The sequence below is a fragment of the Capra hircus genome, chromosome 3 (assembly GCF_001704415.2).
Source record: "Capra hircus breed San Clemente chromosome 3, ASM170441v1, whole genome shotgun sequence".
NCBI classification, from domain to species: Eukaryota; Metazoa; Chordata; class Mammalia; order Artiodactyla; family Bovidae; genus Capra; species Capra hircus.
In genome coordinates this window covers 111,927,295-111,942,593 of record NC_030810.1, presented here as the reverse complement: position 1 = coordinate 111,942,593, position 15,299 = coordinate 111,927,295, and the positions used below count along the sequence as shown (strand labels likewise).

Sequence of the window (15,299 nt, the reverse complement as noted above, 5' to 3'; positions counted from 1 at the left end):
GAAACAATATGCAATATTTATCAACACCTTCTGTGTTATAGTCTATATAGTATATTCTATTTAAAGTTCTTTTTTGTTGGTAGCAACCCACTAAATACATTTTCTACCCACTGAGTCAAAAAACACAGTTTAAAAAACACTGATTTAGACTCTCTTGTGCCCTAGGGATATCAACGTATCGTATTCTAAAACCTCTCCTAGGGCAAAAGCAGAGTCTTCAGGTTTCACACTTTTCACACACGACTGCATCAACACAAATAAGCCCACACTTTAAGAATGCTTCAGAGAAAAATTAGAGCCTGGAAGAAACTCAAGATGAGAAGATGTCCCTACCTCAGGTGTCAAACAGCTTCACCTAGATAAGATTAGGAGTCAAAAAGATAAACAGTTGCTTGCTTATAAAGGAACAGTGCAGTTCAGTTGCTCAGTCGAGTCCAACTCTTTGCAGCCCCATGGCCTGCAGCACGCCAGGCCTCCCTGTCCATCACCAACTACCAAAGCTTGCTCAAACTCATATCCATCGAGTCAGTGATGCCATCCAACCATCTCATCCTCTGTCGTCCCCTTCTCCCACCTTCAATCTTTTTCAGCATCAGGGTGGGAAATGAGTCAGTTCTTCGCATCAGGTGGCCCAAAGTATTGGAGTTTCAGCTTCAGGATTACTCCTTTCAATGAATATTCAGGAATGACTTCCTTTACGATAGACTGGTTGGATCTCCTTGCAGTCCAAGGGACTCTCAAGAGTCTTCTCTAACACCACAGTTCAAAAGCATCAATTATTTAGTGCTCAGCTTTCTTTATGGTCCAACTCTCACATCTATACACAACTACTGGAAAAACCATAGCTTTGACTAGACAGACCTTTGTTGGTGAAGTAATGTCTCTGCTTTTTAATATGCTGTCTAGGTTGGTCATAGCTTTTCTTCCAAGGAGCAAGCGTCTTTTAATTTCATGGCAGCAGTCACCATCTGCAGTGATTCTGGAGCCCAAGAAAATAGCCTCTAACTGTTTCCACTGTTTCCCCGTCTATTTGTCATGAAGTGATGAGATCAGATGCCATGATTTTAGTTTTCTGAACGTTGAGTTTTAAGCCAGCTTCTTCACTCTTTTCTTTCACTTTCATCAAGAGGCTCTTTAGTTCCTCTTCACTTTCTGCCATAAGGGTGGTGTCATCTGCCTGTCTGAGGTTACTGATGTTTCTCCCAGAAATTCTGATTCCAGCTTGTGCTTCATCCAGCCCAGCATTTCACATGATGTACTCTGCATATAAGTTAAATAAACAGGGCGACAATATACAGCCGTCACATACTCCTTCTACAATTTGGAACCAGTCTATTGTTCATGTCTGATTCTAACTGTTGTTTCTTGACCTGCATGCAGATTTCTCAGGAGGCCGGTCAAGTGGTCTGGTATTCCCATCTCTTTCAGAATTTTCCACAGTTTGCTGTGATACACACAAAGACTTTGACATAGTCAATGAAGCAGAAGTAGATGTTTTTCTGGAACTCTCTCGCTTCTTTGATGATCCAATGGATGTTGGCAATTTGATCTCTGGTTCCCCTGCCTTTCCTAAATCCAGTTTGAACATCTGGAAGTTCTTGGTTCATGTACTACTGAAGCCTGGCTTGGAGAATTTTGAGCATTACTTTGCTTGCGTGTGAGATGAATGCAATTGTGCAGTAATTTGAACGTTCTTTGGCATTGCCTTTCTTGTGGATTGGAATGAAAACTGACCTTTTCCAGTCCTGTGGCCACTGCTGAGTTTTCCAAATTTGCTGGCATATTGAGTACAGCCCTTTCACAGCATCATCTTTTAGGATTTTAAATAGCTCAACTATTCCTCACCTCCACTAGCTTTGTTGATAGTGATGCTTCCTAAGGCCCACTTGACTTTGCACTCCACGATGTCTGGCACTAGGTGAGTGATCACACCATCGTGGTTATCTGGGTCATGAAGATCCCTTTTGTACAGTTCTCCTGTGTATTCTTGCCACCTCTTCTTAATATCTTCTGCTTCTGTTAGGTCCACATGGTTTCTGTCCTTTATTGTGCTCATCTTTGCATGAATGTTCCCCTGGTATCTCCAATTTTCTTGAAGAGATCAAGATCTCTAGCCTTTCCCAGTCTATTGTTTTCCTCTATATCTTTGCACTGATCATTTAGGCTTTCTTATCTCTTCTTGCTATTCTTTGGAGCTCTGCACTCAGATGGGTATATCTTTCCTTTTCTCCTTTGCCTTTAGCTTCTCTTCTTTTCTCAGCTATTTGTAAGGCCTCCCCAGACAGCCATTTTGCTTTTTTGCATTTCTTTTCCTTGGGGATGGTCTTGATCCCTGTCTCCTGTACAATGTCATGAATCTCCATCCATAGTTCATCAGGCACTCTGTCTTATCAGATCTAGTCCCTTAAATCTATTTCTCACTTCCACTGTATAATCATGGGGATTTGATTTAGGTCATACCTGAATGGTCTAGTGGTTTTCCCCACTTTCTTCAATTAAAGTCTGAATTTGGCGATAAGGAGTTCATAATCTGAGCCACAGTCAGCTCCCGGTCTTATGTTTGCTGACTGTATAGAGCTTCTCCATCTTTGGCTGCAAAGAATAGAATCAATCTGATTTTGGTATTGACCATCTGGCAATGTCCATGTGTAGAGTCTTCTCTTAAGTTATTGGAAGAAGGTGTTTGCTATGACCAGTGCGTTCTCTTGGCAAAACTCTGTTAGCCTTTGCCCTGCTTCATTTTGTACTCCAAGGCCAAATTTGCCTGTTACTCAAAGTATCTCTTCAATTCCTACTTTTGCATTCCAGTCCCCTATGATGAAAAGGACATCTTTTTTGTGTGTTAATTCTAGAAGGTCTTGTAGGTCTTCATAGAATGGTTCAACTTCAGCTTCTTCAGCATTACTGGTTGGGGCATAGACTTGGATTACTGTGATACTGAATGGTTTGCCTTGGAAATTAAGAGATCATTCTGTCATTTTTGAGACTGCATCCAAGTACCGCATTTCAGACTCTTTGGTTGACATGAGGGCTATTCCATTTCTTCTAAGGGATTCTTGCCCACAGTAGGAAATATAATGGTCATTTGAATTAAATTCACCCATTCCAGTCCATTTTAGTTCACTGATTCCTGAAATGTCGATCTTTACTTTTGCCATCTCCTGTTTGACCACTTCTAATTTACCTTGATTCATGGACCTAACAGTCCAGTATTGTTCTTTACAGCAATGGACTTTACTTCCATCACCAGTCTCACCTACAGCTGGGTATTGTTTTTGCTTTGGCTCTGTCTCTTCATTCTTTCTGGAGTTATTTCTACCCTCTTCTCCAGTAGCGTATTGGGCACCTACCAACCTGGGGAGTTCATCTTTCAGTGTCATATCTTTTTGCCTTTTCATACTATTCATGGGGCACAATGCTTTCAAAAAAATAAAGGTACAATGCTTTACAGAAAAGTTGAGTCCTACTGGGTGGTGGTGATAGGGGGATATTCTCTAGCATATCAGAGACCCTGTCACTTCCTACTCTCTTTCATCAATTCTACCCTCCACTCCATTAGATTTTTTTTTTCTTTTACTGTAAGGGTAGATATGCATTTACATGAATATGAATATACAGGGAAAGTTCTGGATGTGATCTTGGAGAGACAGCAGTGAGCAGTCCTAGAGAAAGATCTTAGCTCTCTTCCCAGGAACTGAACCTGGATAGCCTGGATGAAAACCAGGAATCCTAGCCACCAGACCACCAGGGGATAGAGCCTTGTTAGATCTTCTGGCAGCACAACTGTCAAGCTCAGAGTGCAAGAACTATGGACTGTCACAAAAAAACAAAATACTGTCCCACAGTCAGAGCTAGGACTTGCTAGAAGAACAAACAAAAGCAGATTTAAGGGCCTAAGAAAAGCCCTGAGTTCTGACATTTTATAAAATCTCTTCCCCTTCCCTCCTCCCACTCTGAGACAAAAGCAAATATATGGCAAGTCCCTGCCTGAGCCAGGATGCCAACAGAGGAAGCTGATCAGCTGATTTTATTGGAGAGCTTTGTTCCGTGGAATAAGAAGTCATTAATGGAAATGCTCTCCCTCTCTCTCCCCTTCCCCTGAGGGAAGTGAAGTCATTTTGAATCAAACTGAACACTGCCCCAGGGAACAGTTATAGATACACTCAATTTAATAGGTCATTTAGTCTCTCACTTTTCTGATTCCGTTAAACTGTCTATTGGACCAGACTAAAATTCACAAAGTGCTTGTCTCTAAGCTCTAATGTGGAAGTTACAAAAGGTCAAATTAAAGCAACAACATCCAACTAACAGATGGCTCAGGGTGAGAGAGAATGGAAAACCATAAAGAAGGAAGCTGTAATTATCTTCCTGACAAAGGAAGCAAGACCAGGGGTAGGGAGACCACAAAATATCAACCTTAAAGTGCTATAGGAGAGATTGATCCCTAAGCTGGGGCAGGTTTGATTCCTTAAAAAAAAAGAAGGGGACACCAGTTTGAACTGACCCCAAGCTCATGTAGGAGGCAACCTGGACAGAGTTTAGGCTGTCAAAAGATTTCTAAACCCAATACTGATATCCTAGAGACTCGGTTTCTTGTTGAAGCTGGTCCTATTCTAATAGTTCAAAACAAATAAAAAACAAAAGCAGTTAACATAATCCAATATCAAGTTAATAATAATCAGTATACTTGACTCCAGATTTGTCACTCTGATTTGATGGGAAGATTAAGACTGAAAGCGGTAACTATGTTACCTAGTTCATAAATGAACCTCCAATGTCTACAACAGTGCCTGACACAACAGGTAACAATTTCTGTCTGATAAATATGCCTTCTATGCCAGATATGTGGCCTGGCTTCAGGGGTCTCTTTTAGTAATGACCCTATTAAAACTGGAAGAGTTCACGGAGACCCTGAAAACATCTGCCAGGTCTATGTCCAGTGCATAGCTACATCACCAGCTGTGCTGCCTGGCAGGGCCCAAGCAATCTAGTTTAGCTTTGTCCAAGAGGCCCTTGAGCAAACATCCAGCACAACTAACTTTAAGAATAGTACTAAACCCAGACCAGGGACAAGAATCCTGAGCCTCTCCATTCCTTTCACCTAGAAAATGTACAGGCCTACCATTAACTTACCAAGTGTCGGATCCCATTCCAGGTGTGATACATGAGAGGGAAGACAAGTGCAAATTTGGCTGTGTGGATCAGTGCTGGCCCCAAACACAGGGACTTCACAAATTCCAAATGAGACTCAAAGCTCCCAGGGACCAAGAGGGCCGACAAGCCAAAAAGAGAGACTCCTGAGGAGAAACAAAGTAAGCCCATCACAGCGGTCCATCAGCTACAACCAATAAAACACATAAAACTTGTTTCTATGACAGCCCCTAGCACTTCACACAATTCTAAACCAATTTAAAATGGGGAAGATTTAAACTAATGTTCCCATGTGTAGGAGAAAGGTTCCATGGAATCTGACTCCAGTCTGTTAGATTTACAATATATATTTTAGCATCTTAATCCTCATCCAACATTGCTCTCTATAAAAACTTTACCCACCACTTTAGACGTCACCTCTGCTGTATCTGTATCATCTCAGTAAGAAAAAATAAAAACAGTATACTCAGTTCAAGGAAAAGACTGACAAAAAGATTTTTTTAATCAATCAAATCTCTACCCACAAAAATTTAACTCAAAATGAATCAGAGACCTAAATGTAAGACTCAAAACCTTAAAACCAAAAAAACACAGGAGTAAATCTTTAGGACTTTGGATCAGCAGTGGTTTCTTAGATACGACACCAAACCAGAAGCAACAAAATAATAAATTGGAGTTCATCAAAACTAAACACCCTTTGGGGCCATCCATTTCTCCGTTAGTCTGGAAGAACGCTGATGCTGAGAATAATTACCGTGGCTAAACTTCAGATTGTTGGAGCATTCACTGTATTCCGGGGGTGCAGCTTTCTATAAGTTTGCTGTGGCTGAAGCAAGAAAGCAAGCATATGCAGACTACTACAGAAATTATGATTCCATGAACGATTTTTGAGGAGATGAGGAAGGCTGGTATCTTTCAGAGTGCAAAGTGATTTCACAATATAAAGAATTTCTTTAGGTTGAGTTCCATGGAAGTTTTGTCACTGAACTGTAATCTGAACTATGAAACTATGACATAATAATGGAATAAGGAATAATTTGTGTTGATAAATCAACAAATACTATGGAAAAAAATAAAAAACTTTTGTGCTACAAGCAATGCCAACAAGAAAGTAAAAAGACAACATATACAATGAGAGAAAATTTTTGCACATTGTTATGTCTGATAAGGGACTTGAATACAAAATATATTAAAGACCCTTACAGCTCAACAATAAAAAGGCAACCTAATTTAAAAACGGGCAGAGGATGTGAATAAGTCTCTCTCCAAAGAAGTAAAAGGTCCATAAGTATACGAAAAGATGCTCAATACCATTAGTCACTAGGGAAATGCAAATCAAAACTATGAGAAGCCACTTCACACCCACTAGAAGGCTCTATACAGTTAGTGCTCCATACCCATGGGTTCTGCATCCAAATGAATTTAAATGGAAAATATTAGAAAAAAGATTCCAGGACTTTCCTGGTGATCCAGTCGTTAAGAATCTAGCTACCAATGCAAAGGACACAGGTTCAACCCCTGGCCCAGGAAGACCCTAGATACTAGAAAACACTTCTCAGAAATGTTTTGCTTTCCCTCAGGGCATGAATACTCCTGCCACCCCACCCCCTAGAGGCTGCAGGGGGGGCAGACAGGCAGAGTATATCATGAGATTAGTTTGACAACACTTTCGATAAAACAACAATCAGGTGCTGCCAACCTGAGTTTTAATCATCATTTGAACAGATTCACCAAGGCCCTTTTAGATATTTTCATTTTCTTTTGCAGTGATATCTACAGGGGTTTACTGGGAAGAAGTATCAAAGTTTACAATGGCTTCTGGAAGTGCCAACAGGATTTACTGACAATCTGCACAGTTCTTTGTGTTGCAGCACTTAATTGCAGAGAAGTAGGCTGAAGCTGGTCTTGGCAGTCAATAGAAAGCACTATTTAATTTTTCTTGGTGATTAGATGGGACAGTCAATGCCTTTGTTTTCCCAATTTAAATTGTTTAGCTGTTAGAACAGGTTCTAGGAGGACAGTCTATTTTCTGCTTCCCAGTAAACTAAACATTAAGAAGAGGACTTGGGAAATTCCATACTTAATTTCTTCTCACATACTTCTCATTTGTACAGAGAGAGCTTTGGCCAACCTGTGACTGAATTAACTGACTGATATTCTGTGTTTGAAGCTGTGACACAATAAGAAATACACATGTGGTCTTTTCCCCAAATCCTGGTACACAGCTCCCAAACTCTTGGAGTCAAGAGTTTTTTGTATACTAATGAGATGGCTGGAAGCTGGGGGCGCCTAGACAGCTTCAGGATGGGGGCTAGCTGCCAGGAAGACCAAAGCATGATTTGAGGATTGGGACTTTTAGTCCCATACATCCCTCCCCTTCCCTGTCTACTCCCCACTTCCTCTCACTACATACACATGCCTGGGAGTGGCTGGTGATCGAGCTAATGACCAATGGCCAATGATTAATCAATCTTGCCTAGGCACTGAAGCCACCATAAACTATAGGATTTGGACAGCTTCTAGGTTACTGAACACAAGGATGTTCTAAGAGGGTGGTGTATCCAGAGAGGGCATGGAAGCTTCACACACACTTTCCTCACCGTTCCTGTATACCTTACCCTGTGTTATCTCCTCCATTGGTTTTTATTTTATTTTGAAAACCCGTATGTCTAAATAAAGTGTCTTCCTGAGTTATGGTGAGATCTTCTAGTAAATTATCAAAACTGAGGAAGGGGTCATGGGAACCCTGGTTTACCACTGCAACTTTATATATATAATTCTCAAAGTCCTAGCTAGGCATTATAAGCAGAAAAGGAAGTGATGAGATAGTAGCTAGTTAGTGACAAAGTTGGAACTGAACTCAGAAATATCCAAAGTTTGTGCTTTTTCTCTACACTGTCTCAGTTGGGAATGACCAGGGTGTAACACATCACATCTGAGAATCAGTAACTCATGCCCCATCTCAGGAAAAGCCCAGAAAAACAAAACAGGGATCTCAGAGTTCCATTAGTCACTTTATAATCTGGCGGTTCTTTGGCTTTTCTAGAAAAGAGTGACTACCTGAGCAGGTTTGCCTACCCAGTCAAGTGACCTCTCACTGAAGTTCTGGTTTTCAATCTGACCTATTTTTAAAGACTATCCAGAACATTCAGGACCATTCTTCTTCCCATTCAAGTTAACTGTACAATTTATTTACAGCTGTGTTCTTCTAACATATCTGTTGTTCGGCATTCATTCATTTCATTGCTGTACGCTGCATTTTGATTACCCTTTCCCAGTCTTATTCACATTGCAGCTTCAGCTACCTGCCATTTTCAAGGAATTTACCTAATTTCACCTAGGTTTTTACACTGTTGCTATGAAAAATCACAAGTATTTTAATCCCTTACAGAACCTAAGCAATGGAAAAGTGTTACTGGCTTCTTTTTCCATCTTTTAAAGAACTGCTTGTAAAGTTCTTCCTCAATAAATTCTATTTAAAGTCAAACTAGTATCATCATGCTTTTTTAGTTCAACATGCTCTTCAGAGTATCAGCCACAAAATCTCTACAGTATGAATAAACACCTAATCATGGATTTGTCTAGCCCAGTTTGTTCTGTTACTGAAACAAATGAGAATGTAAACCTTTTTTGATTTCTTATGGGATCAAGTTCCAACTTCTGGACACAGCGGTCAAAGTTCTTTACAGTCCAGGACACTTCCCAGCCTTATCTTTTGCCACTTTTTCCATAACACAACTCTTAAACAAGTGGATCTAGTTATCATTATCCAACCTTATCTTCTGCCATTTTCGTAACACAGCTCTTTACTTATCATCATCCAAGATTCTGGATGCTTTGCAAACCCTGTGCCTTTGCATCCGGTGGCTTCTCTGTCGGAACACCCTCCTCTACCTCCGTTTCATGAATTCTCCCACCCGTTCTTCTTTCAAGATCTCCAACTCCTGCAGAGTTGGTCTCATTTCTGAGACCTCGTATCTCTATTAAAAAATTATCCCAGTGCATTACAAATATTTATTTGTCTTATTCCTTAGACTTTTTTACCCTTGAGGGTAGACGCTTTTATCACTATCCAATTTCTAATGCATGACAGAAGATTAATTAGAAGTTAGTAGGAACTGGCTCCAAATAGGAAAAGGAGTACGTCAAGGCTATATATTGTCACCCTGCTCATTTAACTTATATGCAGAGTACATCATGAAAAACGCTGGGCTGGAAGAAGCACAAACTGGAATAAAGATTGCCAGGAGAAATATCAATAACCTCAGATATGCAGATGACACCACTCTTATGGCAGAAAGTGAAGAAGAACTGAAGAGCCTTTTGATGAAAGTGAAAGAGGAGAGTCAAGAGTTGGCTTAAAGCACAACATTCAGGAAACTAAGATCATGGCATCTGATCCCATCACTTCATGGCAAACAGATGTGGAAACAGTGGCTGACTTTATTTTTCTGGGCTCCAAAATCACTGCAGATGGTGACTGCAGCCATGAAATTAAAAGACGCTTACTCCTTGGAAGGAAAGTTATGACCAACCTAGAAAGCATATTTAAAAGCAGACATTATTTTGTCAACAAACATCCATCTAGTCAAGGCTATGTTTTTTCCAGTGGTCATGTATGGATATGAGAGTTGGACTATAAAGAAAGCTGAGTGCCGAAGAATTAATGCTTTTGAACTGTGGTGTTGGAGAAGACTCTTGAGAGTCCCAAGGAGACTGCAAGGAGATCCAACCTAGTCCATCCTAAAGGATGGGTGTTCACTGGAAGGACTGATGTTGAAGCTGAAACTCCAATACTTTGGCCACCTGATGCGGAAAGCTGACTCATTTGAAAAGACCCTGATGCTGGGAAAGATTGAGGGCAGGAGGAGAAAGGGACAACAGAGGATGAGATGGTTGGATCTCATCACCAACCCAACGGACATGGGTTTGGGTGGACTCTGGGAGTTGGTGATGGACAGGGAGGCCTGGAGTGTGCGGTTCATGGGGTCGCAAAGAGTCGGACATGACTGAGCGACTGAACTGACTGAGGAGGAGCAAACATTTCTGAACTGACCACCATAAGCAAAGTGACTGACATGGTTGCATTCATTTAGCCTAAAAATCATTGGAAAGACAAGAGCAGTTTGTTTATTAGGTTAATAGTTTCCATTACTGGGCTTCACTGGTGGCTGAGAAGGTAAAGAACCTGCCTGCAATTAAGGAGACCCAGGTTTGATCCCTGGGTTGGGAAGATTCCCTGGAAAAGGTAATGGCTACTCATGACAGTATTCTTACCATGGACAGAGGAGCCTGGCAGGCTATGGTCCATGAAGTTGCAGAGCTGGGCACAACTGAGTGACTAAGACACTCATAGAAGCACCCACTGAGTGCTAGAGGATATGAATGGTAAATAAGGCAGATGCAGGTCCTACTCTCTGAAGAGTTTACAGTCTAATAAAAGAGATTTATAAAAAGCTGTGAAGAAACAGTGCAATAAGAACTGTGAAGGAACAGTGTTGCGAAACTGAAAACTAGTAACAGAACTAGAAACAAACCAGAGCTACTACTTTAGATATGGTGGAAAGTAAAGTATACTTTGAGCTGCCAATTTTGTGGAGATCTATGAAATAAGAAGGAACTAACCACACACTCTGTAGCAAGAGGTAGGAGTGGGCACTTCAGATCAAGGGAATAAAACATGCAATGACTCTGGTATGAGAAAGAGTTTTACCTGTTCCAAAGAATTCAAAGACAAGTGTGGCCAGAACAGAGTAAGCAAGGGGAGAAATGGCAGGATGACTTAGGCAAGGGCCAGATCAGGTAGAGCATTTTAAGTCACAGTGGAAAGTTGAATTTTAATCTAAGTGCAAAGGCAAATACGGTAATAGGAAGATCCTAAGTGTGACTTGATTCAATTTATCTTCAAGAGATTTTTATTGTTCTTGCTGTTGTGTGAAAAATAGACTGGAGGAGTGCCACAAGACTGCAATGATCACAGCCGCTGGGACTGACTTCATTTCAGGTCAAATGATCCAATTCTTCTCGCCATTTGGTCCAATACACACCATCTTCCAAGAGACTACTGCTATCAAATTTATCGTGCTTCTCATCCCTGTATTCCTAAGTCAACAACCAGAGTGTAGTTTCTTGAAATCCCATCAACTCTGGAATAGGCATTATTAATATTTTAAAACAAGGAATTAACAGAGGCTTAGAGAGGTAACTAAGTTGCCTAAATCATCCACCTAGCAAAAATCTGTTCCAGTTTTGAAGTAGGGACTTTCAGAATTTAAGGGAAACATGGAAACTACTATTTTACAGCAATCAGCTACTGTTACGGAATTAAGGGGAAAGGTTTGGGAAGAAGGGTATACATGCTAAAAAATACAAGATCATTCAAAGGGGTAAAAACAGAAAAAAATAATTATTAAGTTCAGCTGTGAAAAAAATACATACAACTTTAGCCATACGTAGTAAACTAATATTTCTTTACACTATAGTCTATGAAAGAGTCAATACCCTCTTTTTTCATTCAGTAGCGATAAATATACTGAGATAATAATGGAACTATGTGCACACTCAGTCCTGTCCTACTCTATGCAACCTCATGGACTATAGCCAGCTGTGCCCCTCTATCCATGGAATTTTTCAGGCAAGAATACTCGAATGGGTTGCCATTCAAGATCCAGGGGATCTTGCCAACCCAGGGATCAAACCCACGTCTCCCACAATAGGAGGCGGATACTCTACCACTGAGCCACCTGGGAAGCCCAATAATTGAAACTATAGCCTAATAAATAAATTGTTCTTGTCCTTCCAATGATTTTCAGGACTGAATCTGTTTATAAACACCACCAAACTAAGCAAAAAGCATCAATCTAAAAGTTATAAGATTCTAAGTAAGAAAAAATAAAGTAACTATGAATTTATAGTTAGAGTAGGCTAATCCTAAAATTTATCCTATTATTTACATGCAAGTACGTTAAAAATCAGAAACTGTACAGATTCTCAGACAACACCAATCATCCTTATACCTGGATTCTGTTATTACTTTACCAACCAAAGAAAAGGTAACACAGGAATAATAACATTGGATCTTAAGATAGGAGTTCCTATCCTTACTTGATTACCAACAAAACTAATCTAATTTTGAATCACAGACTTAAGTTTTAGATAATTTCTCCAATGTCTCAGCAGTAGCTTCCTAAATGCAGGATCCCTATACTTGAGCCACTAGTCCTGTTGATGACCACTTCAGTAAAAACATACTCTATGGAAGACTAGGAGGGACCCCAAAGGATATTACGAAAAACAAATGCTGCAGCTGTATTTCATATTATATAAATAAACAAACAGAAATTGTGGTTGGTTACCAGGGTCTTTTGAGAATGGAGAATGAGTTAGTATTTCTGATCAATTCCAGGTGACGAAAAACGGGTGTTAAAACAGATTTTCTGAAAGAATAAGGTTGATGATTAACCTTGGACTGTGTTTGGTCAATGTTCAGTCAGCCAGGCTATCTCCATTATATTTTTGTTATCTGCTCTCTGTAATGTCAATAAATATAATATCAGGACATGCTAGGAATAGTTTAAAAACTGGATAAGAAAAAATAAGAAAAATTTTTTAAAAAGAAAAAAAAACTGGTTAAGAAAAGAACCTGAGCATTGTGGGAACTCATAATTAACAGTTAAAGAAATGAATAAACAATAAGCTTCAATGGACTTTTCGTTTTCTCTAAATCAAGCTGCTGAGTTGCAAAGGAGGCACTATCAAGAGCCACAGAAATAGCAAAGTTTTTCAAAGAAATAATGTGTGTATGTGTTTGTGTGTTCATATGCAGAAAAAAACACACATACATACCTGCACTCAAGGCAATACCAGTGCCACGGTGGCAAATGGACATCGCCATGGGAAGAGACCAGCTGAAAAGAAACACACAAAGGCAATTTATAAGAGGAATAGAGGACACCATTGTAGAGAATCTATCTTGGAAAAGAAAATATAAACTACTTTGGAAATAGGCAACTATTTACCACAAAGCAAAACCAAACAGCTTTCATATTCCTGTGTTTCCACTCTCCAGTTTAAAAGTAAGAAAATGATTTATTTAAGAAGTCCCCCCCCTTTCTAGACTGCATCACTAACAGAGATGAGAAATTAATTAAAACTCAAATTCCTTTCATAAAAGAAAGAACACGGGTCAAAAACATCAGTTAAAGTTGCATACAGTTAGAAAATAAACACTAGAATACAACCATCTGGGTCCTTCCTTTCCTCCAGTAGTAAGACAGAAGTAGAAGAAAACTTGAGTTTTATTTATCTACTGTTTCATATAACATAGTCATCCATGAACTTTATTATCATATAACCAAAAATATCCAAATTGAGCATATCGTTCATTCCCTAGTAAATTACTTATCTCATATTTAAAATCTAATTTTGCTGGATTTAGTATATATTTCTTAAATTCACAGGTGTTTTGAAATACTCCGTCATCAAACCCTTTTAAAAATCATGTTCTCATCTGTCTGTCTGCCAACGCTTTTCCTTAGAAGGATAACCAATACTTATATAATCTGGACCTAGTTCTCTTGCTCAAGAGAGAAATGGAAAGAACAGGCATCTTTGGATAAAGTTAACATTCATCCTGGAAAGTCAGCTTAGATAGAGAATGTTGAGCATAATCAGACTACATAATCCACACTCCAAAGGAAAGGAATTCCAGCAGATTGAAAAGATCATGAAAAGAAATTCTATGTAATAAAAATGGTCACAATAACAAGTGTAATAAATAATGTCTATGTAATAAAAATGGTCACAATAATAAGTGTAATAAATAATGTCTATGTAATAAAAATGGTCACAATAATAAGTGTAATAAATAATGTCTATGTAATAAAAATGGTCACAATAATAAGTGTATTAAATGTCTCTGTAAAAAAAAACTCTATGTTAAAAAACGGTCACAGTATTAAAAAAAAAAGAATGTCTAAAGAAACCAAGAAAACTGGCTAGACACCACTCTAGATCAACTCAGACTAACAAGATAAATATAAAAGGCAGAAGAAGAGCCTCATAACAAAGGACAATCAGAGAACAATGGCATAATTTGATCAGAAGAATCAGGAGACTAAAACCCAGAATGAGCTGAGGCTTGCAAAAATGTCAAGGACAACAAAAAGGGGCTTTTAAGATTGTACTCAGGGAAAGAAAGCCTCCTAACTGGGGTTGACAATTTTATGTTAATGGATGACAGAGTGCAAAGCAGATTGCTCAACTACTTTATTTGTCAAAGAGAATGATTATCAGACTAAAAAAGACAGAAGAAATATTGATTTGAGAGAACTGGGGGGAAAAAAGCAGGGAAATTATAAGACATTACTTAGCATTCCAAATGCACTTAGGACTCCTGGCCAGATGAATTAAATCCCAAGAGCTAACACATGAAATATAACCATTGATCTTGTAATCGTTAAGAAATACTGAAATGGAAAATGGGAGTGATATGAAGTCAAATGTTAACCTTACTTTAAAAAATGGTTAAAATCATAGACTGGTTAGCCTAGTACGAAGCTGCTAAAGGAAATTTTATTTTCTAAATAATCATGATAGTATCTCCAGTCCCATAGGATCTAGCATCTTGTCACTCCTCATCACACTGCATTTATATTTAGCTCCTTGACTCTGGGCAGGACTTCATGACTGACTGCCTCAAGATGCAGAGCACAGCACATCTGGCACTGCATGACTTCCAAATCACTTGCGCTCCTTCCATCCCTTCATCGTTCTCTCATGCTGTAAGGAAGCCTGAAATAAGTCTATGCAAAGAGACCAAGTAGAAAGATCCATGCAGAGAGAAAATGAAGGCCCCTCTAAAAGCCAGAATCAATCCAAAACATGTGAGTAAACGAATCTTCAAATTATTTCACCCCAGTTTGTGTTTTCTCATTGAGGCCTCAGAAATCATGGGGCAGAGACTAATAGGTCACCCCCACTATTTCCTTCTGAACATTATGTAAGAGTCTAGCACAGAAAATCAAGACTGATTTAACTCAGTTAGAGAAAAGTGACGACTAGAAGCCAGTAAGATTTTCTTTAAGAACATTTTTTTTTTCAGGAAACACTGAGATCCTTTTCAACACAGGTTATATCTTATTCACCTT

The 15,299-nt window shown here is 39.2% G+C and overlaps 1 protein-coding gene across 1 annotated transcript in view; it reads right to left on the bottom strand.

The window, feature by feature from the left end:
* Nucleotides 1-15,299, bottom strand: part of SDHC (succinate dehydrogenase complex subunit C) — a 30,554-nt gene that overhangs the window by 1,650 nt on the left and 13,605 nt on the right. The window contains exons 4-5 of the mRNA XM_005677156.3: nucleotides 12,997-13,058; nucleotides 5,134-5,297 (exon numbers count right to left, since the gene is read on the bottom strand). Coding sequence (XP_005677213.1) covers nucleotides 5,134-5,297; nucleotides 12,997-13,058 — 226 coding nt within the window. The remainder of the gene's footprint in view (nucleotides 1-5,133; nucleotides 5,298-12,996; nucleotides 13,059-15,299) is intronic.